Source organism: Dermacentor andersoni, chromosome 2 (genome assembly GCF_023375885.2).
Source record: "Dermacentor andersoni chromosome 2, qqDerAnde1_hic_scaffold, whole genome shotgun sequence".
In the NCBI taxonomy this organism is placed as follows: domain Eukaryota; kingdom Metazoa; phylum Arthropoda; class Arachnida; order Ixodida; family Ixodidae; genus Dermacentor; species Dermacentor andersoni.
This window is the reverse complement of record NC_092815.1, coordinates 130,710,510-130,734,685: the sequence shown is the minus strand read 5'-3', so window position 1 is coordinate 130,734,685 and position 24,176 is coordinate 130,710,510. Positions and strand designations below refer to the sequence as shown.

At 45.9% G+C, this 24,176-nt stretch overlaps 2 protein-coding genes across 2 annotated transcripts in view; one reads left to right on the top strand and one right to left on the bottom strand.

The window, feature by feature from the left end:
* LOC126540740 (activating signal cointegrator 1 complex subunit 2) overlaps positions 1-2,888 on the bottom strand; it is a 72,074-nt gene extending 69,186 nt beyond the window's left edge. The window contains exon 1 of the mRNA XM_050187585.3: positions 2,858-2,888. Coding sequence (XP_050043542.1) covers positions 2,858-2,887 — 30 coding nt within the window. The 5' untranslated portion in view covers position 2,888. The remainder of the gene's footprint in view (positions 1-2,857) is intronic.
* An 11,161-nt stretch (positions 2,889-14,049) lies between these two features.
* LOC126540742 (uncharacterized) lies at positions 14,050-16,903 on the top strand. The gene has a single exon (XM_050187588.3). It carries the CDS (start codon positions 14,254-14,256, stop codon positions 16,720-16,722), a length of 2,469 nt encoding a protein of 822 aa, XP_050043545.2. The 5' UTR covers positions 14,050-14,253; the 3' UTR covers positions 16,723-16,903.
* Positions 16,904-24,176: the final 7,273 nt, after the last annotated feature.

The following is a 24,176-nucleotide window of genomic DNA, read 5'->3' as shown; positions in this document are numbered from 1 at the left end:
AACGGTGTCCTGCATATACCTCAATTTCTCTATTACTAAAGCTTTCTTTGCAATATTGATGCCTTAGACGTTCTCAACCACTAGTCTATCACTTTAGCTTGACTCAATATTTGCCTTTAGTGTCCCTTTAGGCACAATACATTTATTGCTCTGTAGATCTCCTACAAAAACGGATACTGAAATTCTGTAAACTAAACCTGTTACGGTGTCTTAAGTGGACAAAGTTGTTGTGGTACACACAATCCTACAAAAATTACTTGAGGCAACTCTGGCGCTATTACCAATTGGCTAACATAGGAATGATAGTCAGCACATAGATTTGTCCGATCTCTGTGCTTGCAGCATCACACAATTGTGGCTTTGTTTACAATGCTCTATCTGCCTTTATTTGCCTAAATTTCGAAGAAATTGTTTGTTCATATGCACAAGGCAATCAGACAATGTGCACATGCGTAATCAGTGTGAATTGTCGAACTTATGGCGCAATATCTTGTTGAAAACAATCAGCTTGTGAGGCCTCAACACCGCTTGAAGCCATAGAGTCGAAGTTTAGAAAAATCCATGTTCCCATGCTTGCCGAGCTGCCATGCCTGCACCTCCTATGAACACCAGAACCGGAGTAATTCTGGGCAATTTTTTGCAGAAAGCTCTATGGTGTGAACTGTCCCCAATCACCCGTCACTTAGTGCCCAAGCTTTTTTGAAACTTACGTAAGCAAATAAGAATTTCATGTAATCTGTAACCCCACTATTTCGACCACTTTAAACACTGACAAGTGCGCTGGGATCAATGCAGCCATCATCTAGGAGAATTGCTAACAGGCCAACATCCTGCTCTGTGATTCAACTTCCTTACGTCCAAAATCATTGTAAAAGCTGTGACATTGTTCAAATCAGTCATTCATGCATCATGTACAGTGCTCAGCGAGGAAAATGCGATACTCTGACCGCATTGCGGATGGCGTTTTTTGAGTTACAAGTGAGCGCTGGGTGATCGCCGGGTTGAGTGCATGCCACAATGCACCACAAGCATTCTCGCCTTCCAGTGATCAAAAAATGTATTGGCTCAGTGTCCTTAGTGTCCAGCGGTGGCACAAGAAAGCTCCGTGATTCGAGTATTTAGTTTCAACACTGAACACTGTACAATCGACAATATGTTTTTGCTGCAGGGTTGTAAACGTGGCACTACAATTATTAGACGTAATAAAAAACAGCCTGGTAACACTTGTCAATTTATGCTACGTAACATAAAAAATTATGCAGATCCCATGCACTGTGGGAATCTATGTAAGCAAAGCTTTCTGTGCTGGTTGCTTTGCCTGATGATAATTAGCAATGATGTTGATGGCAAAATCTTACTTTCTTCAATGTTTAGTCGAACACGAGAGTGGCGAGTTGATGTTAAATGTTACCTTGCGTGCACCACTGCTGTTTGTCTGCATGGTACACAGAACACACAGGTTGAGGTGCTTGCTTGAGGCGTTGTTGTGCGCCACATTTTATAACCTCTGAGAGGGTTGAGCCTTGTCATTTCCTCACATGGCACATCGCATTGTGGCAGAAGTATTAAACTGGAATTGGTATATGGGGCTGCACGTGCCAAAACCACACTCAGATTATGAGGCAAGTCGTAGTGCCGGACTCCGGATTAATTTTGACACCGTGATGTTCGTTAACGTGTCCCAAAATCTAAGTGCACGTGCGTTTTCTATTTCGCCCCCGTCTAAATGCGGCTGCCGCGATTGGGATCAAATCCGCGACCTCTAGCAATACTATAGCCGTAAAGCTAAAACGGCGGGCACAGAAAGGTCGATTCGACATGCGACCACTTCTGTAGTGTCGCCTGGATCCTGCGGCGCGCTTTAATTAATGCAGCTCTGCTTCTGCACGCCCTACGTAAGTTGTCCGCTTGACATATGTGCATGGTGTTTATTTTTCTGAAATAGCAGACACGTACTGTACCGAATAAAGAGAACATCAGACATCCACCCGTTCGTAGCAATTGCTACATTGTACTGTACCGTACCTTGAACTTAAGTTTATCCAGTTTCCCCACAAGTGCAATCGCTGTCGCGTTATACTAGTAGCATTTCCTTGCCTTCCCAAATTACGTGTTTTTTTTTTTAATCCTCCCTAGCTAGTTGGCTTTCCGCGCTTGTCCTCGTCCCTTCCGTGTCCCTCTGTCCTGTTTCGCGCTGCACCGCGTGTCAATCTGTTTTGTTTACACAAAAACTTTTTTTGTTTGTTTAAGCGAATGCCTAACTTGATGCTGGAAATAACCACCGTTTGAGCCAAATGGAGGGAAGGTTGGGGGGAAGGGGGGCATGTTCATTCACTGACTAGATGTTTCGATACACCGTCTCTCGACGTAACAACGTTGACAGTTTGACAGTACCACGTTATCATATTCCACGGCGTGCTAGTATGCTGCTATAATATGTTGAGCCAACCTTCCATTAGTGGGACCGCAAAAAAAAAAAAACCTGCGCACAACTGGCAGAACCGAAACAATGCCAGATGTGTCGCGTTAACGAAGCAGTGGAGGCTGGTTATGAATAGAACAAGAATTCAGTCCACGTCAGATTCAAACTTCAAACCAACCAAGTGCGTACAGCTAATTCTTGCCGACAAATGACTGCGATATGAGCTTGGAGGAAACCGGAATGTAACATTACATGTGACAGTTCAGTGACCGAACTGAACGAACGCCGGTGATTAGCGTTACGCAGACAAAAAGTAACGAGGGTTAAACACATTGAGGCAAAGAAGCATATCGCATATAGAAGATACAGATGGTAACACGTCACGTAAATGAGTACATCGCTTAAACAAGCATAGAAACTTGATTCGTAAAGTACCTGTGCGTCTTTTTTGCTGTCGGCCGCCATATTTGCTTCTGCTTTCTTAATGATGATAGTAGTGCAGAAAAGAACGACCTAAAATTTTAGTAAAGTATTCATGAAAGGCGGCAACAAATTTAATCAATTATATAAATTAGCGTTATAGTGAAACCAACGAGTAAAAAAGAAGAGCAGGGGATAACAAATAAAGAAAATTTTGACAATTTATAGTTAAGTCAATTTTTATAATTCAGCATCACAACCAGCAATTTATGATCTCATTTACGAGCTCAATTAAATATTTTCTTACTTTGTGAGCACAAACAACATCAATTGTGCAAATCATTATTTGCCGGTTATATAATTAGACAAACTTCATGTGTCAATTCGCAACACTGGGCAGACAAAAAAGAAAGAGAAAGTGCGAGGGAAAATTGAATGGTTTAGAATGTCACGCTGCACAAGTTGGCCATTGTCCAGTGAGTTTAAACGTCTCTATACTCGTCTTATCGTTGAACACAATGTGCGAGCCGGTTGTTCCCGAGCACGCAAGCATTCCGCTCAATGTGCCTCTTTCCGTCAGTATGGTGAACTTCGAAAGCCCGACGAGATTCTGGTTGCGGCTTGCCTGCAGCAAGGCTCCGTTCGTAAAGCACTTCGTGCGGGGCTGCGAGAGACACCTGTACAGCGCTGAGATAGGGCAGTACTGCGTCGCCGACACAAGGCATACGGTCGTCGACCTTGCCTGCGCCTTCGTTACCGACGTGTTCCGCAATACGGCGGGAGTGCACGTCTCGGCCGAAGTGCAGTGCGTCGACTATGGCCTGACGCTCGTCCTGGGTCTCGACAGGCTCTTCCCGCTCTCTGTCGAAGACGCAAGGACACCGTGTGTCGCCATCCTGTGCCGCCTTCACCGTGTAGCGACGTGCACTCGACAACCGCCACAATGGCGCCTGCCAGCAAACACCGAGTTGGAGGCCGTCTTCGTCGGGGTCTCGGACGCAGGTGTGTACCAGACGAGGCTGTTTGCTCTACGCGAAGATAGCGACGGCACGCTGGCGAAAGTTGACGTGGCCGCCGACTTCGTTTGTGCGGCCGAGGCAACGGAGATAGAATACCTTCGACCGAAATCGAATTTTGATACACTAGTGGCCCAGGCGTAGTATTTATATAATTTGCAGTCTGTGGCCCTTAGATGTATGTACGTATATTTCCACGAAAGGGCGCACGAGGGACGGATCTAGGTTATCCTCCAGGTAGTCTTCAAAGCATGCAGAGGCGTTGGGAGGGGCCGGGCCAGAACCACCTAGATTATAGGTGGTTCTGCTAGGGCAGAGTGGGGTGACGTCAGAGGATAGGTGCGGGCGAGTGCGGAGGCCTTTAGTATAGGTGGTTCTGGCCGGGCACACTGCATGCTTAATAATGTCATCCGGCATGATCCGCCAGGGAGTCGGAAAATGTCAAATACCGTGCTTGACTTTTTCCTCAATTTTCGAAGTTGTATAATTTATAATTATTTCGTTCTGTAATCCCACATACTGTATTGCGCATATGTTGTGATGTGGCTTTCTAGTTCCTAGGAGAGGTGGGACTAGTCAGTCTGCTGTTGCACAGCTTTATTCCCACCATCCACGCCACGTATGTAAGTTAATGTATTTTCGTGGTGTAATACTCTACGCCGGTGTAAGGCTACTAGCTATGTTATAATACAAAATAAAAAAAAAATTTTATTTAGTTGGAACAAAATGTGGTAGTCAATCACTATGATAGTGGCTAATGGTAGGCACATTTTAAACGGAATCGAACTGGTCTAAATGTTTCGAAAACATTAACATTCCATTTATGAATGTGACAAATCCTAGAAGCCACTGAAAACGTTGTTGGAAAGGCTGTTCGTATATTTCAGCATGCTGGCTGACCTCTCGGCCTTGCTTCAAATTCTCTGTTGCCTGATGTAAGACAAGATTAGTTAAGTGCCTTTGCATATTCAGAAAGACATGCGAACACTGATGATTACGCGGCCAATGTAATGTGCAATATAGGTGTTATAAGAGAGAGACATTAGCCATTTTGTGGAATGAGCGTGGGCATCCTGTGTAATTCTGAATATGGAAATGGCAACAACCACATAGTATATGATGTGTTATATGAATAGCTGTCTACATTGCAGTCCACTCTGAAATGAAACATCTTGTTAAGCTTTAGCTCGGGTGCTGCTATCTAAATACATGTAGTAGTAGTAGTATGTTTATTTGGCCATATTATATGCAATACAATATGCCCTCGAGGTGAGGCTAAAGGAGGTAGACCAAGCATACCTCCTGACAAGGCCTAAACCCCGATCACACATCATGGAAACGGGGGCCGAATGGACAAAAAAAAAAAAAAAACAATGAGCAAACATGATCACAATAGAAAATAGTTAATGATAGACAATAATAAATATCCATTAACAATAAACAAAACATTTCATAATATGCACATTCAAAAAACTAAGCATACAGAATTAGCTGAAATTTAACCGGGGGGGAAAAGAATCGTCAGTTTTTTCTTAAATACAGACACACTATAACTTTCTAAAGCAATCTGAGTAAGAGACTGGTAGGCATTACACAATGTTATAATTTGATAATCGGTTGTTTGTTTACCATAATTTGTTCTGGGTCTTGCAGTAGATAGGGCAACGGAACGTAGACCATACGCAACGTTTCTTGAATTATAAGTATTAGAAAAAGAGTTAAAGTCATGTTTGACTTTATAAAAAATGTGAAGAGCCAAACTAAAATTGTATAAATGAAAGAAATTGCGAACATGAAATGTTTCGAAAAGATTAGCTTCAACAGATGAACTTGAACTTAATAAACGTAGAGCTCTTTTCTGGAGAGAAAGCAATTTGTGTGAATCAGTTTTGTTGCATGTACCCCACACTAGGTTGCAATACACCAGGTGAGACTGAACAAGGGCAAAATATAACTGTTTTTTAACTTGTAGTGGGAGGAGATGTCTAACACGATAAATAACATAAATAGATCTGGCCATTTTTAGTCTAATGTAGTTTATATGATCACTCCAACCCAAATCGCTGCGAAAAAAAGAATTCGTTTTTCTCGGCAACCACTGCACCGAATTCGACGAGGTTTGTTGCATTAAAAGAAAAACTTAAAATCTAGTGACTGTTGGTTTCGAAATTTTGAGTTAGGTCGTCAATTTTTTATTAAAGATTGGCAAAAATCGGAAATTTTTAAAAAACGAGACTATCAAGTTTACAACCCTGTAACTCAACAACGAAAAATGATAATACAATTCTGTGAATTGCATATAATAGTACATCTAAAGCGGAAAAATTGATATGTTACACATAAATATTTTAAAAAATTTAATAATATGGAAATACAGCTTTTGCAGAACCGTTGTAACCAACGTAACAAATTCACGTAAGGTGCAAAATGACATATTGAATTTGTCCGCTTTGAATGGCCTAACGGATACCGTTTACAGAATTGCGATATCTGTTCTTGATGCAGAGCTATGAATTTCTAAACTTCGTGCTTCTATATTTTTCAAACTTTCGAATTATAGAAAATCTTTTTAACAGAATTCAAGCCCTAAATCGAAATTCTGCTCTCAACAGTCACTAGAACTTCACTTTCTCTCTCAAATGCAACAAATTTCATTAAAATCGGTGCAGGAGTTCTCAGAAAAACGTTTTTGCGTTTTACATGTATTTGAATAGGCCGCGTCGGAGTTGGGCCCGAGCTAAACCTTCCTCTTAATACTTCGTGTTGGAATAAGTGAAGACATCCTGTGTAATTCTGAAGACGCAAATGACAGCAATTGTATATTATATTACCTGTTACATGACTGGTTGTGTACAGGTAGTCCACTCTGAAATGGAACACTGTGTTAGTAGTCCACCGCGTTTATTGCAGCCAAACTACGGCACATCAAGGCTTGCACACTGCATGCATAGATGCATGGCTGCCTTATGCTTTATATCAAACCATTTCTTTGTTGCAATTACATCCGCATTACTGTGATTTTATTGCTTGTTTATCGTTTTGTTATATTTTTTTGTTTGTTTTGTTATATCTTTGTTTGTTCTGTTATATTTTTGTTCATTGTTTATTTTTCTTAATACACTTCAATAAATTTTACCGCATTGCAACAACTTCTATTTGTGTGTACTCCAGTTCCTGCAGTCCTAGTCAAATACGTGCATGTGTGATATTTTAGATACTTTACGAGAAGAAAGGGAGTTAACCGAGGGGCCCGAATAAAAATCGGGCCCCTCGGGCCTCCAAGGTTAGTTCTAGTAGTACCACACAAATACTCAAGAAGGTGGATGGGGAAACGGCGCCGCGCTAGCTCAATTGGTTAGAGCGTCACACGCGTAGTGTGAAGACGTGGGATCATTCCCCACCTGCGGCAAGTTGTTTTTTCATCCACTTTAATTGCCATTGATTTATCATTTCTTTAATTCAATTAGTAAGTACAAGTAATTTCCCCTATATTGTCCTTGGTGTCTTCATTGGCTTCTCATGATATAGTTTTAGATACCTTAGAATGACATGTAGAGAGGAATATATTAAGTTAGGCTTTAATATGTTGCCAGGCTAACAAGTGAGTTGCAAACATGAGCAGAGGCTTAGCTTGGCGGAAGGAACACAAGAACCAAACACGCCTGGTGACACCATCCAAAATTTTCCACACCAGCTCTTCACGACGTCACAAATTTTGGCAGCATCTGCCTGTGTCTAGTTAGACATTTATTTATTAAAAAAAACACTTATTTGCAGTTGAAAATAAACTCGGGCTGGCACTACAGGCATGGTGGCTAATATTCCTGCTCTAAATTTATGCATCCTCATTTGACTTTTTGATATTCAATACTTTATATTTGTATTTGTATATATCATCATCAGCCTGTTTTATGCCCACTGCAGGACGAAGGCCTCTCCCTGCGATCTCCAATTACCCCTGTCCTGCGCCAACCGATTCCAAATACCGCCCGTGAATTTCTTAATTTCATCGCTCCACTTCTGCCGTCCTCGATTGCTTTTCCCTTCTCTTGGTACCCATTCTGTAACCCTAATGGTCCAGCGGTTATGTAACTGGCGCATTACATGACCTGCCCAGCTCGGTCTATATATACTGCTTTGTGCGGTCTATGTATATTTGTACAAAAATAATTAATAAAGAAAAAGATAAGTTGTCACAACATGTGGCAAGCACCGTACGTGGTGATAACCCTTGGCCCATGCCCCAAGTTTAAGCTGTCGGGTCACAACCACACATGGTACTGAAAGGAAAATTTTGGGATCGCCACCTCATCTTTGGAGATTCTGTATGGAGATTCAAGGCTCCAGAAAATTGGTTCCCTGCTTGCCGCCCATTAGGTGTCACTCCATGCTCAATCTCATACATTAGGACTCATTCACACCTGCGACTCAGTTGATCGCTTTGGGGCTTTGGTCGAAAAGCGCCTGCTTTAAGCTGGCCTCATAGCTGTTGAACCAATCAGCGGCGCAGGAGCAGCTAGGACGTCCGTATGCTGTGATGGACGCCATATGATGCCTATATTATGTGGCAGTGCGAGCAGATGCGAACGGCATCAATTGCGAGACATAGGGTACCGTAATTTCGGGGTGGCGACCACGGCCTACTTAACTCCAGACTTGCACAGATAAGCAGCTTCTATGGGAGCTGCCTGTGCCAACTCTCGCTCAGCTGTTCAGCTTTTATGACCCGTTCGTTTGCTAGTCTGTGGGCAGCTGAAGTAATGTTGGAATGAGAATTTTTGGCTGTTCTGCTGTAGGGAACTGCTCGCATATTTGATCACGTTTGCGAACAGACTGGCTGTGGTGACATAAGGTCACTTGGCTCCCCAAGCTGACTGGCCGAAGCAAGAAATATTGGCGCATGCAGTTTGCTGCTCTCTGAAACAGTGATATAACCACTCGTTTTGCCTGGATGCAGCAACAAATCGGACAGTTTCCACACATGAAGTCGCAGTGTTTACAGAGCTTTTAAAAATCACAATTTCCTTTTCAAATTTTAAAAAGTCTGTTGCTCGGTCCGTATTTTAGAACTGGAAACCACTGTAACTAAGGCTCAAGGACGAAACAAATGACCACTCATTCTAACCCTTTAAAGGTGCCCTTGAGTTCAAGGAGAAAACTTGGCATGCACCTTTACTGTGATCATATCTTTTGCGCCACTGCTATGTGGCCGCCGTGCAAGGTGGGAAAGCTGCCATGGCAGTCTAATATGAAACTTGAGTTCCGTCACCTATACTATAAATCACTTATATGGTACAAGGCAGTGCAGCATATTAAAGTCCTGAGGCTGCAAGCTTTCAACTCCCCTAGGCGTGAAATGATACTGGCAAAACACCGCTCGTGCACCATTCCTTGAGGCAGCCACACACTATATTTATCACACACATCCGGCGCAGGAATTACTAGTGAAACTGGTCAAAATATGAAAATTTATTCCAAATCCTTTGCCTTGCTCAGGCTTCTATTACAGCACACATCTGTAAAACATAATAGGATCTCTGACAGTAACTTATCTGTAATCAACTAAAAAACACAGCGAGTAGCCAAGAATAAAAATACCTACTGTATGCAAATTTTCAGTGTGTATATGTATGTTGTCAGCACAATTAGTTTTCCTCGTTCGAAGTCAATATATCAGATTATCTAATATATCTCATCATTATTCCATTGCATCAGATCCATCGGGGCCGCGATGCAGCGGAGGGGCATGGCCTCTCTGTCCCGACGTGAGAGCGGCCTGCTGCACGCTAATCGCGCGCACCGAAGGCCCTCAATATAGTTATCCATCCATCCATCCATCCATCCATCCATATCTTATCCTATGAATATTTCAAATAAATTTTTCCCTTCTATGGAGGTAAGGAAAGAAAAAAATTGGCCGTCGATTACGCTTCTTGGTAATGCGATCTTTGAGCACAGCTGCTGCCTTATTTCAACAACAGGCAGCCACACACAGAACATGCAGTGCCGAACGGAGACGGTTCTGCGTTTCGGAACGGGCAGCACACACCACAATCCGCTGCTATCGAGCCGGCGCTCCAGCGACAAAACATATTACAGTGGGTCACCGCCGCGGAGATGGGGGGAGGTTAGCAATTATTATTTAATGTTCCTTTTGAGGTGGGATGAGGAAATGGGTGGAAAACAGGGGTATCGAGTACCGGTTACACACTTATTCACTCACAGACAAGCCTCAATGTGGCCGCACAAGGCTGGGGCGGGAAGTAGAAGTAAGGGGACGAAACTCTATTTTCGAGTCGCCGCAACGGCAATGCGCCAGGTAAGGGGAGATACAGGACAAGAGTGGAGGCGGGAGAAGGACAGCCAGAGACGACAAATGCCACTGAGGAATGCGTCCCGCAAACGGGGAAGCGAGAGACACGGCTGAGAGCCGTACAGCCACGCGACGTGGAGAGTCGTGGATCACGCGCGAGGCGGCAAGGAGCAACCGCCGCCAGCACAGCGGCGGTGTCGCGACAGCGGGAGAAGGGACGGTGAGGGCGCGGAGTAGGCGGTAGCGGCGAGAGTCACCGCAATGGCGCACTGAAATGGGGTAGTGTGTTGTCCGTACAGCAAAACAATGGGAGAACCCGGGATGCTTCCGGGATGACGCCACCAGTAAGGTGCCGCGATCGACCGGCGTGCCTAGCGCGCGCAATTTAAACAGGTTTTGCAAAACTTTCTGCATTCCTAACTAAAACGCTTTCAAAACAATTGAAATTAATATAATTCACTAAAAATAAACACTAGAAACTGTTAGGATACATCAATAACGACGTCTAAGCATGCACGTTTCCAACCACAGATCATGCAGTGTTCCTGATCGTCTGTGCAGCGAGACGCTGAACAGATCCTGTTGAACGCTGAACGCTGAACAGATCCTGTTGCAGAAGACAAAGAAACACTCGTCTACTCATTCCGTTCGGCAAGCACGCATATGTTTTTAGTATTTCGAAACATACGACGATAAGAAGCCCGGAAGGAGCACTTGCACTGTGCCTGGTAGGTTGCACGAGATTCCTTTCATGTTGCATCTGCCAGAAAGGCGGTCACACTGGAAGCATAGCGCGGGAAGGACAATCAAAGACTAGACCGGACAAGCGCTTGTCCTGTCTAGTCTGTCGATCGTCCTTCCCGCGCTATGCTTCCAGTGTAACTATGTATTACCAACCAGCCCTTCTGAAGAAAGGCGCTCGCCAGGTTTCACTGAAGAAAACAAATAGACATGCACCGACGCGCGCGCGCACTAAGATATTTACAAATCCAGCGCTTCCCGTGTACATAAAGAATGTGCGAACGCGGCAGGAAAAACCACAGCAAGCAATCAGCGAGCTCCGTTCCGTAGGTACTACATGCATGAGCTCTGCGACAATCATAACTGTGAATCTCGGAGGCCCTGTTTTTCACCATTATTTTTCATCACTCCAGCAATGACTCCAAGCTGCAGCGGCAGGTGGCGCTGCAGTAGACCGGCGTGCTCCAGCAACCCCGGCCGTCATCGCAAAAAGAGGCACGTTTTCGCCGCCGGACGACACACTGCCCTATTTCAGTACACCATAACGGCGCTGCGCGGAGGAAGAGGGCGAGAGGATAGGCAAGAACACGTGATCCGGCTTTGGAGGACAAGGGGACTCGCGCCACGCGCAAGAGATGGCAGCAGGAGCGCGCGCAGCTAGAGCAGCGCGATGATGATGATGGTTACGGCGAGGCCGACGGCGACGCGAAACGCGGGAACGGACGCCAAGGAGCCAAGCTCTAAATGTTGCCGTCTACCAGCAGTACTCCTTTTCCTTCCTTGCACTGCTCCTCCTACTCTATCTCATGATTAAAATTCGAAACATTCGTTTGCAAATTTTGTTTTGTTTTTATTTTCGTGAATTGATGGATTCACAAACAATATAAGCGTTTTATGACTGCCAAAAAAGCGGCACGTGCACTGGAACAGGTAGCAGAAGCAGATACGAGTATATAACAGCGAACAGGTTATGACTAGCGCCACTCTGCTCGTACGCTCTGTCTCTGCATCAAAACGCCAAGTTGGGCCAGTTGGTTGGGATTCATAGTAAGGTTCGTCACAGCGCACTACAAGACAAGGACACAAGAAGGTATAAAACGACGATACGGCTCTGTCTCTAGCGGCAAATGGTGTGAACTAGAATAGGCACGACATTATTCTATGACGACATGGCATCTGAGATTGAGCACGCTAGCAGGCTTTGTCTCTGGTCCTCTACCCATGACACATCTCACGATTTGATCGCACACATATATTGATTAGGTGGACAAACCCAAGCAGGGCATACTTAATGCTGCGAGTTATGTTTGTTCTTTTGCTGATACCGGTGTCGCACGGCCACTTTTGATCGTGATCATGCCTGTTCCGGATCGAAATTCTCGACCGCGAGTGGCTCCCTCGCGCAGCTTGCGCAATGAAACCAGTCGCGACCAAGAAATTTGAAGTGGGCTTGATCGCGATTGAAAGTGCGACATGTGACACCCGTATAACAAAGCCGGCACTAGATATGTACACAAGCATAATTTCTTTCTGTAATCTTTCATCATAATTTTGAATGCTTTCGCCTGTGACGAGCTGATGCATGTCGATACGCGCAAAACTGGTGATCCTGTCAGTAAGCAACAGGCTTTAAGATTCAAACCTTCATTACAGTTCGTTACTGAGCACGACGAAGCGTTACCTTCTCTGGGGCGGAATGTTTTAACACTTCGAAAGGCAAACGGCTCGCTCGGCCTCACGTACGTGATTGGTCAAAATTTTGCATGCGCCAGAGGCCGTCAGAGACAGCGGGGCGGCACCGCAAATTATGAATACGTGACGCATCTCTCTTTTCAAAGCGAACCCATCGTTGGCTAAGAGCGGAACCGGCGAAGAGGTAGTCTGATTGGGCTCCGTTGATGTGGCTTGGCGCATGCAGTTTGCTGCTCTCTAAAATAGTTTTACAACCGCGCGTTTTGCCTGGGACGCAGCAAGAAACCGGTTTCCACACATGAAGTGTACTAGAAGACCGTTGTCTAGTACACTCTACGAAGTATTCATCGGGATGGCCTCATGCTGCCGACACTGTCCTCGAAGTTGCTCTCGCAATTACTGTGTTCGCCGGTAGAAGGGCTGGGTCAGCTTTCCAGTGACCTCCGCTGTCAAAGCCAACGCCAAGGATATATTTGCATGGTGAGATCTAATTTCCCGTGCTATCGCCAGCGTGACTAGCTCGCAGATCGCCATTCAGCAGTCGGGGTGCTCAACCTAGGCTGCTCCAGCTCTTCCCTCATTCGACTGATAAAACTGCAGTCAGGACGGGAAGAACAGTTTACACCCTTTGGAGTGCCCCTTCTGATAACGTGCGTGTCGTTCGTTACCGGAAAGTTCCGGGCTCGCAGCGATAAAGAAAGGAAACGCATCAAGGCAGATGACGATTATCGTTGTGTGGCAGAAGGGGCACGCCAAAGGGTGTAATCTGTTCTTGGAGTGTATCACGCGACGCACCGTGATGCATATCGCAACGATAGCGGCGGCGCGCGAGGCATGCCCGAGCCGATGACGAAGGGCTAAAAAAGAAGGGAAATTGATATGCTCCGCCAGAAAGTTGTTGCGCTCGCTACTTAGGAAGTGCTGGCCACCGTTGCTGGCAGTAGTTGTTCTACGAACTCTATGCTAGGGTGGCTAGCCCAACGTTTGGGCTAGCCACCCTATCTATGCTGGCTCGCGTGCGTTTCTCGAGAAACGCGCGCCGCGGTGAATCTCGGAGGCCATGGCGCATCACTACTATTTTCTGCAGCTGCAGGTAGACAGCAAGACAAGTTTATGCTAATGATGTTTCGGCAGCAGTTTGCATTTCCACAAAGAAGGCATATTTACATTTTTGTCTGAAAAACCAGGTAATTAAATATGCAGAGTGTTACACTGAACGATGTAGATTCCAAAGTGAGAGCTCTCTGAGAGAGAGAGAGAAGGAGATTCTTGTTGATGGGAAGGAAAGGTTGGGGTAAAGTGCAGCGCAGTAACTGTCTATCCACTGCAGTTTAGAAAATTGAGCAAGAGCAGTGCAGGGGTAAGCGCAAGATCTCTATCATTATAAACAGAATATCCACCCACCACTTCCCAAGCCAATAGCCAAAGCAATAGCCAAGCCAAGTCTTCTTGCGTCGCGTTCAATCGGCGTCTCGGCGTGCAGGCGTGCAGTCCAGGCGTCCAGGACACGTTTGCCCAGCCGGTGTCTGCGGTTCGGCGTTCTCAGAGAACTGAAGGATTCTATACGCCATCAAGGATATGTGCTTTGTGCAGCTTCTCGTTTCCAATGCCCTGAATGATGATGACATTGTGGTATTGTACCGCTTTAAATGACTGCCTGTGCGCGCTGCAAAATACAGCATAGCGCGTCCGCTGAACTCCGGATGGATCCCGAAGTAAGTAACGCGGCGGTAGCGTCAGTGAAGTGTCCTGTAATACCGCAACCATCGGACCTGCCGTTGCGAGCACGCGTTCCAGTTTACTTGACGCACTACGAGCGGCCAAGCAAACTTTTTCTGCGTTACAGCCTGTCCGACTCGAACGAATCCGTCGACCAGTGTTACTGCTACATCGAGCCAGACAGGCACCATGTGTACGAAGCGTTCGTCGGTATGTGCTGCATGGTGTGCCCCGAAAACTGCAACAGGCAGGCACTGCGAGCGCTGGTGACGGACGTTCGCAGAAATTTCGGCGGTCTTCAGATACTGGTCCATGTCCTGTACGTCGACAAAGGCCGTACCGACGTTGTCGGACTCGAGCGTGTTTACCCCATCAGCGAGGACGAAGCGCTTGAGCCTTGCCAAGCGGTGGCCTGCTGCATACGCAGGATAAGGCCAACGTTGGTAAGCTCGTGCTGCGACTTGCACGGGCTTATCGACAACGTACCCTACTACTATGAAGCCATTTTCTACGGCCGCTCGGACAGAGGTATTTATGAGATAGACCTGTTTATCAACTGTCCCGAAACCCCCACTGGGCCGAAGCGGCTGGATGTTGCTGAACTACTTGTTTTTAAAGGTTACGCCGAATTCCTGGATTATCTCGGCGATTCCCCTCTTGGGGCTGTAAAACTGGCATCCGATACGAGCTGTCATTTGCAGCCTGACGGTGAGGGCGCAAGCGAACATTCACAGCCCGAGAGTAGAATCATCCGCGCCGACGTACCTGACCGATCTCCTTCTACTCTTTCGGCCTGTACCGATTCACTGAGCGACACTTCTTCTCACTGTTCAGAGTTACCAGCCCCAGTTGTACCAAACGAAAACACCGTTGACATTAAGGTTACATTTATCTTGACACCCGACCACTGGTATGGACGACCAACCTCCACAGCGAAAGAACTGTCAGAAATGCGCAGCATCATTGAATCGTGTGACCAAGTCTTGTGCGCAAAACGAGACATCAAGAAGGGGTCATACCTCATCTATCGTGATTTGCCACATGAAACTGGAACTAGAGTCCGTGTTGAGGAACTGCTGAGGGCTGGAAAATGCCGGATATTTCTGATTGACTATGGCAACAGAAAGGCTGTGAAATCTTCCTGCTTGTTCAGAATGGACCCAAGACTTCGTTCCGTAGGTCCACTTGCATTAAGGTTTCAGCTAGTTGACATTCAGCCATGGGCAGAATGGACAGAAGCGGCTGTCATCCGGTTTGAAGAACTGACATGCAGTGACAGTTCACTTACAGCAGTCATTGTGGAAACAAGAACTTCAGGTGATGAATTTAATGACAAAATTTACTCGGCAAAGTTGCTCAGTGAGACCTATGGAGACGTGGCTGAGTGTATGAGCAGGGAAGGTTACGCAAGGATGCCGACTGTGAAACACAAAAAGCAGACCGTTGCTCAGAATGCAAATCTTGAACTTTGTTCTTTCAATCCCATGCAGGATGACTACAACAACCCTCTCAACAGTTACAATGTGAACACTGATGATCCGGGAGTGGCTGCTTCAAACTTTGTTGCCAAAACAGAGCGCGTCTGCAAGTTCTTTAGCTCGCAAGGCTATTGCAGACAAGGTGCACTGTGTGTTTTCAAGCACATTGCTGCAGAAGCCAACTCGGCAATCTTGCATGTAAAAGAGCCTGTCAATGAATGCATTAGACATCTGACACCACCCGAACCAGGAAGTCTGCTGTTGGGCCAGATGTCAGCGTTCGGCAGCCCAAAACATTTCTTTTTAGTTTTTCCTTACGGAAGAAAGCCTGTTGATAGGCTTTTCTCTGAGGGTACGAATTTCAGCTCAGAGGAGACATTGGAAACCCTTATGGAAGACATCCAAGGCTTTTGCCGTCGTAGCCGCTTCCTGGAAAACAGGCTTTTTGTGAAGTCTGTCGGCGAGTTTGTAGCTGCCAGGTCCAGCGAGGACAGTCTGTGGTACCGAGCGCAGGTTGTCTCTCTTGGCAAGGGTGAGCGGCTCATGGTGTCATATGTAGACTTCGGGTTTTCTGAGTGGTTGTCGTTGAATGAGGTCAGAGCGTTGGACCCACGCTTTACGCACCTGCCCGTTCAGTCACAACAGTCTTCCCTTGTAGACAGTGAACTGTGCTCCCTGAGCGACGAGACTGACTGGGATGCAGAAATGTTCAGAAGCTTCCTGCAGTGTGTCGCTGATAAAATCCTTCTTGTTGAAACTGTGTGCTACAAGGAAGGTGTTTTGCATGTCAAGCTCTTTTTCTACAGGGATAATGCAGTTTACAGTGTGACTGATTACATAAAGGATCTGCAAGTGCACCCAAGCCAAGAAAAGTATTATACACGCTCTGTCTTTACAAGAACTAATGCACGTTATACTTAACTATGCATCGTTTTGTGAGCTCTGAAGTTCACAGGACTTGTGCGCACATTCTTTTCTGCATATTTATTTTGAACATTCGTGCAATTTTGTCATGGTGCGTCAGTGATAATAGTGTCGACATGCAATTCCTTGGGAGTTGATTGCAGTGTGCATGGGGAAAATAAATATTTTTCTTGGGGGATTTGTGACAATTCTTTTTCCAGGACAAGATGTGCAGCAAGGGGAGACAAAGGAAACTATGTTGTGTTAGCTAGCAGCCAAATTAAGATTTGCCAAGTAATCATAAATGTGACTTGACCATTTCCAATTGGATGCTAATAGCTAATGGGAAACTCGTAACAAATAAACTTTGAAAACTAATGATGCCCCCTTATTTAAAGCCTGCATGCACACAAGAACTTGGGTCATGGAAAGCTCTGTTGAGCTGTTTTAAACTTCCTTACAAGAACTGTACAAGAAATCAGATGCTTTGTTACACTTGTAGAAGGTGCTATTATAAATTGGTGGCAATGTTCCATGTACCTGAAAGTTGTCCCTGATACCTTGCCAGTTTGAGCAGCTCTGAAGAAATGCGAAACATAACACTAAGAGCACTGATTTGATTATTTTGTGATGTGAAAAGGAAGTGCATGTGTGGTTAAGTGTTACTGTTTTAATGCTTCACTTTCAATAATGAATACAAGCTTTTAGTTATATCTGCATTGCTGACCAGGCTTTTGCAGATCTTAATGGGAAGGAGAGTTGTGTATCAACTGTGGAAATTCCTGTACAGTACCTTTCCACACATTCTTGCCATTGTCTACGGATACCAATGTGTTGCCAACTAGCTTGGCAAACGGGCAGAATTTCCTTAGCCATCTTATGCTTGCCGAAGCCACAAAGAAAATCAGATGGTGAGGACTATTGAGGCCACCAATTAAGGTCACTGAGCAGAAGTATGGCAGCTGTGCACTATAGTAGCACCAAGATGTTCTTGTTTACCAACCCGAAAGATGTCTACAGGGCACATGAAAAGAGGAATGACAGGAGAATGCGGAGCCGAAGTGGTGAGTGTTTGGTTCTTACATTGTATGGTCACTTGCATTTGTTAGATGCTGAAAATCAATGAAGGTCAATGGTCAAACTGGCGAAATATTTTGTGACTGTTAAGAGCAACAAATATGGCATGTGATGACATGGTGACAAAACTTTTCCTTGTACCTATGCTGTTTTTTTTTTTCTGTTCTAGAGTCCTTTGTTTAACAAGTGCAGATTAAAAGAGTTAATCCGTTGTGCTGTAGAAATGTGCAACAGCCTTGAGACAAATAGTGCACAGCATGCTTCAAGGGGGCTCTGAACCACTTTTTGTTGAAATTGAGAAATTTATTTGAAGTTAAAATAAGACTGTTTCAGAAATATTTTGCCACAATAATCACTTCAATGCTTTCTGCAGAAGCTGAGTTATTGACAACCAAAGATCGCCCATGATCCCCATTGCGGTACTCCCGCTTTACAAGCACTTTGCTTGTATTCGCGGGTTTCTTTCACACTGAAAGCTTGTCCTTGTCACCTTTTTAGTGTCCCTTGTCCATTTTTGCGCTAGTCACTTCAGCATGGAATACCCATTAGCCCGGTCTCGCACCCTGTTTCTTTCACACTCTGAAAAACACTTTTATTAGCACGTATTGAGCAACAGAAAGCTGCATCTGGAGTTCTTCAAGTTGCTATACAATTTTCTCATTGACACTTTTCGTCTAATTATTATATTTGAGAAGTAGAATAAATAAGACTAATTATGTAATTAGGCGGAATGCAAGAAATCATCTGAGTATCTGCAAGCGACGGCAAACATTACCATGGTTTGGCCCAGCTACGTGGCATCTGGACAGTTTTAAATCTTGGTGCATCATAATTGGGACACCCTACAAATGCTAGCGTCTAAGACAAAGGCACTGCTATAGCTGTGGTGGAGGAAACCCTTCGGACGATACACAGTGAATTAATTTCAAACGCTGATACGACCACAGCAGAACTACAAGAGGTAGTAGCAGCGATACATCTCCCAGAAATGCTAATCACTACACCCATCATATTTACTGATTTAATGTCGGCATGTAGGAAACTCGTACATGACGACTTACCTAAGCATATCACAAAACTGTTACAAGAATGCCTCCATCGACAGGTAGAGATTGTGTGGATTCCTGGTCCTGAGGGTATGTTGGGGAATGAGCGAGTTAATCAGCTTGCCTGCAATATGATACTCCAGGCTCCCAGCATACTCGGACAATATAATCGTCTCACCAACGCCTTCATCACAATTACACCCATTTAGGGACAAGCGCAGGGTATACGCTATGCTATCCTATACCAAGACATTACTATAGGCAACAGGGCACACTCATCCGACAAGCTCAGACGAACACCCTGCTCAATCCAACACGGAAGCACCTCCTCCAAGGCCTATACTTATTCAAGATCTCCCTCGATCTAGCCAGTATGTTGTCTATTTTCCCACCACATCGCAGATCCTATGGCAATGCCATCCGAAACTAACCCCCTTACCCAAACTCTCATCTCTCCTACCTATCCCTTCCGCCGAGTGGCTGACAGCTGCAAGCACCCTTCACAATCAACGATTCCTTGCAGACTCTATCGGCTTAGCCATGAAGCCCGCCGCAAGCGACGCCCTAGACTGAAGCCATCGATGCATTTTTCTTATTTTTTTAATCGCAGAATAATGTGTTTTCTCTCTGTCTCTCTCTCAATTGCGTCGCTTCCAACTCTGCATCCAATTTGTGACTCTTATGCAAAAAGCCGCTGCGCCGTTGTCTCTGAATGAGTCCCTGGCTAGCGAAATTGTCGGCGGCGATGGCATCGCGATCCCGCAGCTCACCCCTACCGGCATCGTCTTTATCATAAAACAGCTTCAGCCTCGGAATTGACCGTAGTGTTAGGCTCTCGTGAAGCCTGAAGGGATCCGATGTAGAAATGGCGGTCCCACGAGAAGAAAAGCATGCCCACATGTCAGCCTCTGGCTTGGACAGCAGCTCGGATCGCAGTACTGGCTTACAGCGATTGAAGAAACTTTGGCCTTCTTTCGAAGGGTCGAAGTGAGCCTTGTGACGTGCTTAGTGCATGTACTCAGGACTTCTTGTATACCGCCGACTTGAAAAACACGACCACATGAATTTGGTGAAGCTTTTGATATTGCTGACACCCTGAATATTATTAAACTAAACTAACAGGGGCTCCGCAGTCCTATAGATCAATCCGAAATTATAACTGTGGCCCGCGCTAAAAATTTCGTGATATTATGTTTGCAAAAAACAAATCTTTTGACCATTGGATATGCTCTTGCTTTCAAACGTGCATTCAACCTATACATTGTTCTTTTTTTCTCTCTTTCGTGACATCACATTCCGATGGGGTCAGTGTCATTATTTTTAATCGAACTCTCTTGCAATATCATCATGTTCTTTCCGATGGGAGAGGGAAGATATTGGCCTTTGACTGCGTGTTGTCTTCATTTATGTTGCGCCTCTTTGCGCATGTGTGGACCAGCGAAAGTCGTTAAGTCTAATGATTTTCTTCGTGACCCGGACGTGTATTCTCTTGACGGTCGTCACGTGGTGCTTGTTGAGGATTTCAATTGTTTTTTAGACACGCAAGCTGATGTGCAAGGCATGGGCTGGGGTCGATCTGACTGGAACGCACAGGAGTTGCGTCATCTAGAACAGCTTTTTCGTTGCTGGATGGATATCAACTCTTATACATGGATGTTCGTTTTTCTGGATGAGGCGACGCCTAGCAAGTTGGATCGCGCCTAATGTGCCATGCATTTAAGCTCCGTATGTCTCACATTCTGATGTTATAACTTTACTTTCATCATAACTGGCCCGATAATAGACCAGTTATGCTTGAAGTTTGCTTTCCTCCTTTCTCATAAGTAAATCCTTGGCGCCTCGACATCTGTGTTCTACATGAAGCGCGCTCGTGCTCTAGTTTGTCTAGAGTCTTGCGCGTATCTCTTTCTGGATCTGACCCAGAGTCAGACGCACTCAAGGTGCAGTGGTGCCTGCACATTGGTTAGTTGAAGGACGTGCGCTCAGACGACGCATGTCACAAGAAATAGCGGATAGTGCCACGAGGCTCCGTATTGCCTTTCGGGTCACTCGACTGACTCTGCTGATTCAGGCATAGCAGCGTGAGCTACGGAGACGTTTCCAACGCCTCATGGTCTTTGACAACTGCTGCTTGGTGATGCAGCAGTAATCCGCATGTGTACCCTGAAGTTCTGCGCTTTGCAAGAAACTCGCTTCTTAGACAGCCAAATACATTGCATTCTGCGGCCACAAGAGCGCTTCCTGTTATGTCGCCACCTGCATGTGATTCTTCGCTCTGTGTAATACGTTTTAAAAGCATGGTGCATACAATTATGCAAATGGATCATGATGTACTCAAGGGTACATACTGTAAGGTTTTCGCCCGTGCTCTTGGGACAAAGGAACGACCACGCAGTAGTGGAAACAATCACAAGGGCATTTGTTGCACCTTTCATAGATCAATGCCTGCCAGCCGAGTTGCTATCCACAAAACATGCCGATGGGCGCGCGACAAATCTAGAAGTCCGACTCACCGCGACCGGATAACGAGCGAATATGTTCGCCCCATGCTGGACACCAACGCCTGGTCGTTCGCGCTGACGGTCACGCGAACGGTGGCGCGTTCGAACGAGGCCTTGCGAGCCGGTCTCGCAGAAGCATGGATCGGCGAAAGCGCGGGACGTCCGCGCCGCTTGCCGAAGCCGAGCCAAAGAGGAAGAGCCTTCTCCTTTCCGCGCCCAAGTAGCCCCGCTGTTAGTGCCGTTAGCAGAGCCGCACTCGCGCCATCTCTCGCAATGCGCTTCAACCACACCGACTACCGTAGGCATCAAGCCACGCTGCGAAGCCGGATTACAGGCGATGGGAGCTATGCGGGAAAACAACATTTCAAGGGACGCGTGAGAGTCGCGCATCCCCACATCCCCCCCAACCTTAAATCACTACATATTCTGGCGAAACATGTCACACGGTCTAACACCAACGCGTGCTTCGCGAACAAGGTAGCAGTACATGCAACAGTGGCCGCGCCGAGGAAATGTCCACACGCTGTCCATAACATGCGAGCCGACATTGTCCTTAGGAACACCGCTGGCGTCCGCTGGTCACAGCAGCAGCTTTGCAGACTCGACGGCACGATTCCAGGCCAGGACTCCGGAAACGGCGACGCAGTAGGTACGAGCAAGCGTCGCCCGCGACGACGCGTCCTGCTGGCGAGAGCCGCGGTAACTGTCGGTGACCGCCGGCTCTTTTCTCCGCCGCCGAGGGTTGCGAGCTGGATACAGGCACGATACAGGCGGCCGCCGAAGACGCTGCGCCGAACTGGCTACAGCCATTGCCCGAAATGTCTCGATCGTAGTCCGGGGCAGCAGCACAGTCGATGTGCAGGTGACAGCAAACCAGGGGTGACTCCACTCACGCTGCGTACACTCAACACACTCGGCAAACACTAAAGCACGACCTACTTACAGTAGGTCGTGCACTAAAGTAGTGCAAGGGAGAGGAATTCTGCATGGGCATTGCCCACGTGGTACGATGTTCAACTAGGCCGGCAAAAGATCGGGCGTCGCTACTCAGATGCTAAGTTCACGTGAACGAAACTCGCTTCCTTGAGTAGAGCGAGTAATTTCAATTCGTGCGAGGCTAACTAGAATGAGGGAAGCAAAGTGCAACATATCAACGCCACAATCCACCAGGTTTAAGTTCACGTGAACGAAACTCGCTTCATTGAGTCGAACGAGTAATTTCAATGATGATGATGATCGATGTTTAATGGCGCAAGGGCATCTAAGGCCAAAGAGCGCCAGGACATGTTTTTTTTTTTTTTTTAGTAAAATTGTGGGTTTGGTGCTATAACTTTAAAATAGAGGCTGTATAGAGGCCTACACGTAAGACAAATCTATAAATACTAGTGAATGAATTCTAAAATTATGAAGAGAAATATAAAGTCTTAAATGCATTATAGGCACACATGGTAAATTGTTGCGGATTGACCGAGTCCCTTGCTGTACAATTCTTGCTCACGCAAGAAGTGCAAGAGAGCTCAGACATAATTATGTGCATCAGATTGTACTTCATCTGTGAGGCACAATCTGATGGTTAGCATGGAATGAGATGATATCTAGAAAGTTAGCTTGAGCAAGATAATTAAGCACTCTTTTAAAGTTAAAAAGAGCCTCCTCTGATAACATCGAGGGATGGGGTGGTATATGGTGTGTGTAGAGTTCCTTAAAATGAGCTACTCGCTCTCGGTGAAGTTCGGGACATTGAATGAGGACATGTAGGACCGTTAAGTTCTCGCCGCAGCGTGTGCACGTCGGTGGGTCAGTTGCAGTCAATATGTGTTTGTGTGTGCCATAAGTGTGTCCTATTTTGAGTCGTGCTAGGGTGACTTCGGTGTGTCTATCAAGCTTCAGTGGGAAAGGTTTGGTTAATCGCGGTTTAAGCAGGTGCAGCTTATTTTCCACTTGCTTGTCCCACTCATCTTGTCAATGGTTATGTAGCACCTTTCGTACCGCAGGTTTCATATCTACACCAGGTACCCAGCTTACATCAATAATATCCCGATGAGCCGCTTGTCCAGCATTTTGGTCTGCCATTTCATTGCCTGCGATCCCGGAGTGTCCTGGCACCCAGCGTACAGCAAGAGCAAGGTTTTGTTTATATGCTACATGAATGTGTTTAAGGAGCATGTTTATTACAGGGTTTCGGCTTGCTTTGCCACAGGACAGGGCTGTGACAACGCTTAAGGAATCTGTGTATATTATTGACTTTTGTACCTTGTGCTGCACTATGTATTCAACAGTGATCAGGATACCGTACGCTTCGGCTGTAAAAATGCTGCTATGGTTATGTAACGTTTTAGTGTTGGAAAAGTTTGGGCCATGCGCTGCACACGATACCGAAGTTGCCGACTTCGAAGCATCAGTGAAAAATGCCATCGATCTATACTTGTCTTCAAGGGCCAAGAAATGTTGCTGGATGAGGGCACTTGGACAACTCTTTTTGTTCAGTTCTCTAAAGGACAAGTCACAGGTAACTGTACATTGCTCCCAAGGTGGGATGGGTTCAGCATTGTCGCTTTCCTGTAGATCTGTGAAAACTACTCCGAGTTTTTCCGCAACAGATTTTACTGCCAACGAACGGGAACGGCGGGGCGTGTGAAGGCCTGTTTAAGTACAACTGATTTTTGGACTGATCACTTATGAGTGCTTTGCATGGATGTTGTTTTAGTGACATGATTCTTATTGCATAGGTGACTCCCAGATATGTACGTTGATAATCCAGCGGCCACTTATACGATTCTGCATATATACTTGAGCCGCTAAGGTCTGAGTGGTGGCGCTGGCTAACACTCCCAGGGTTCTACTAGTA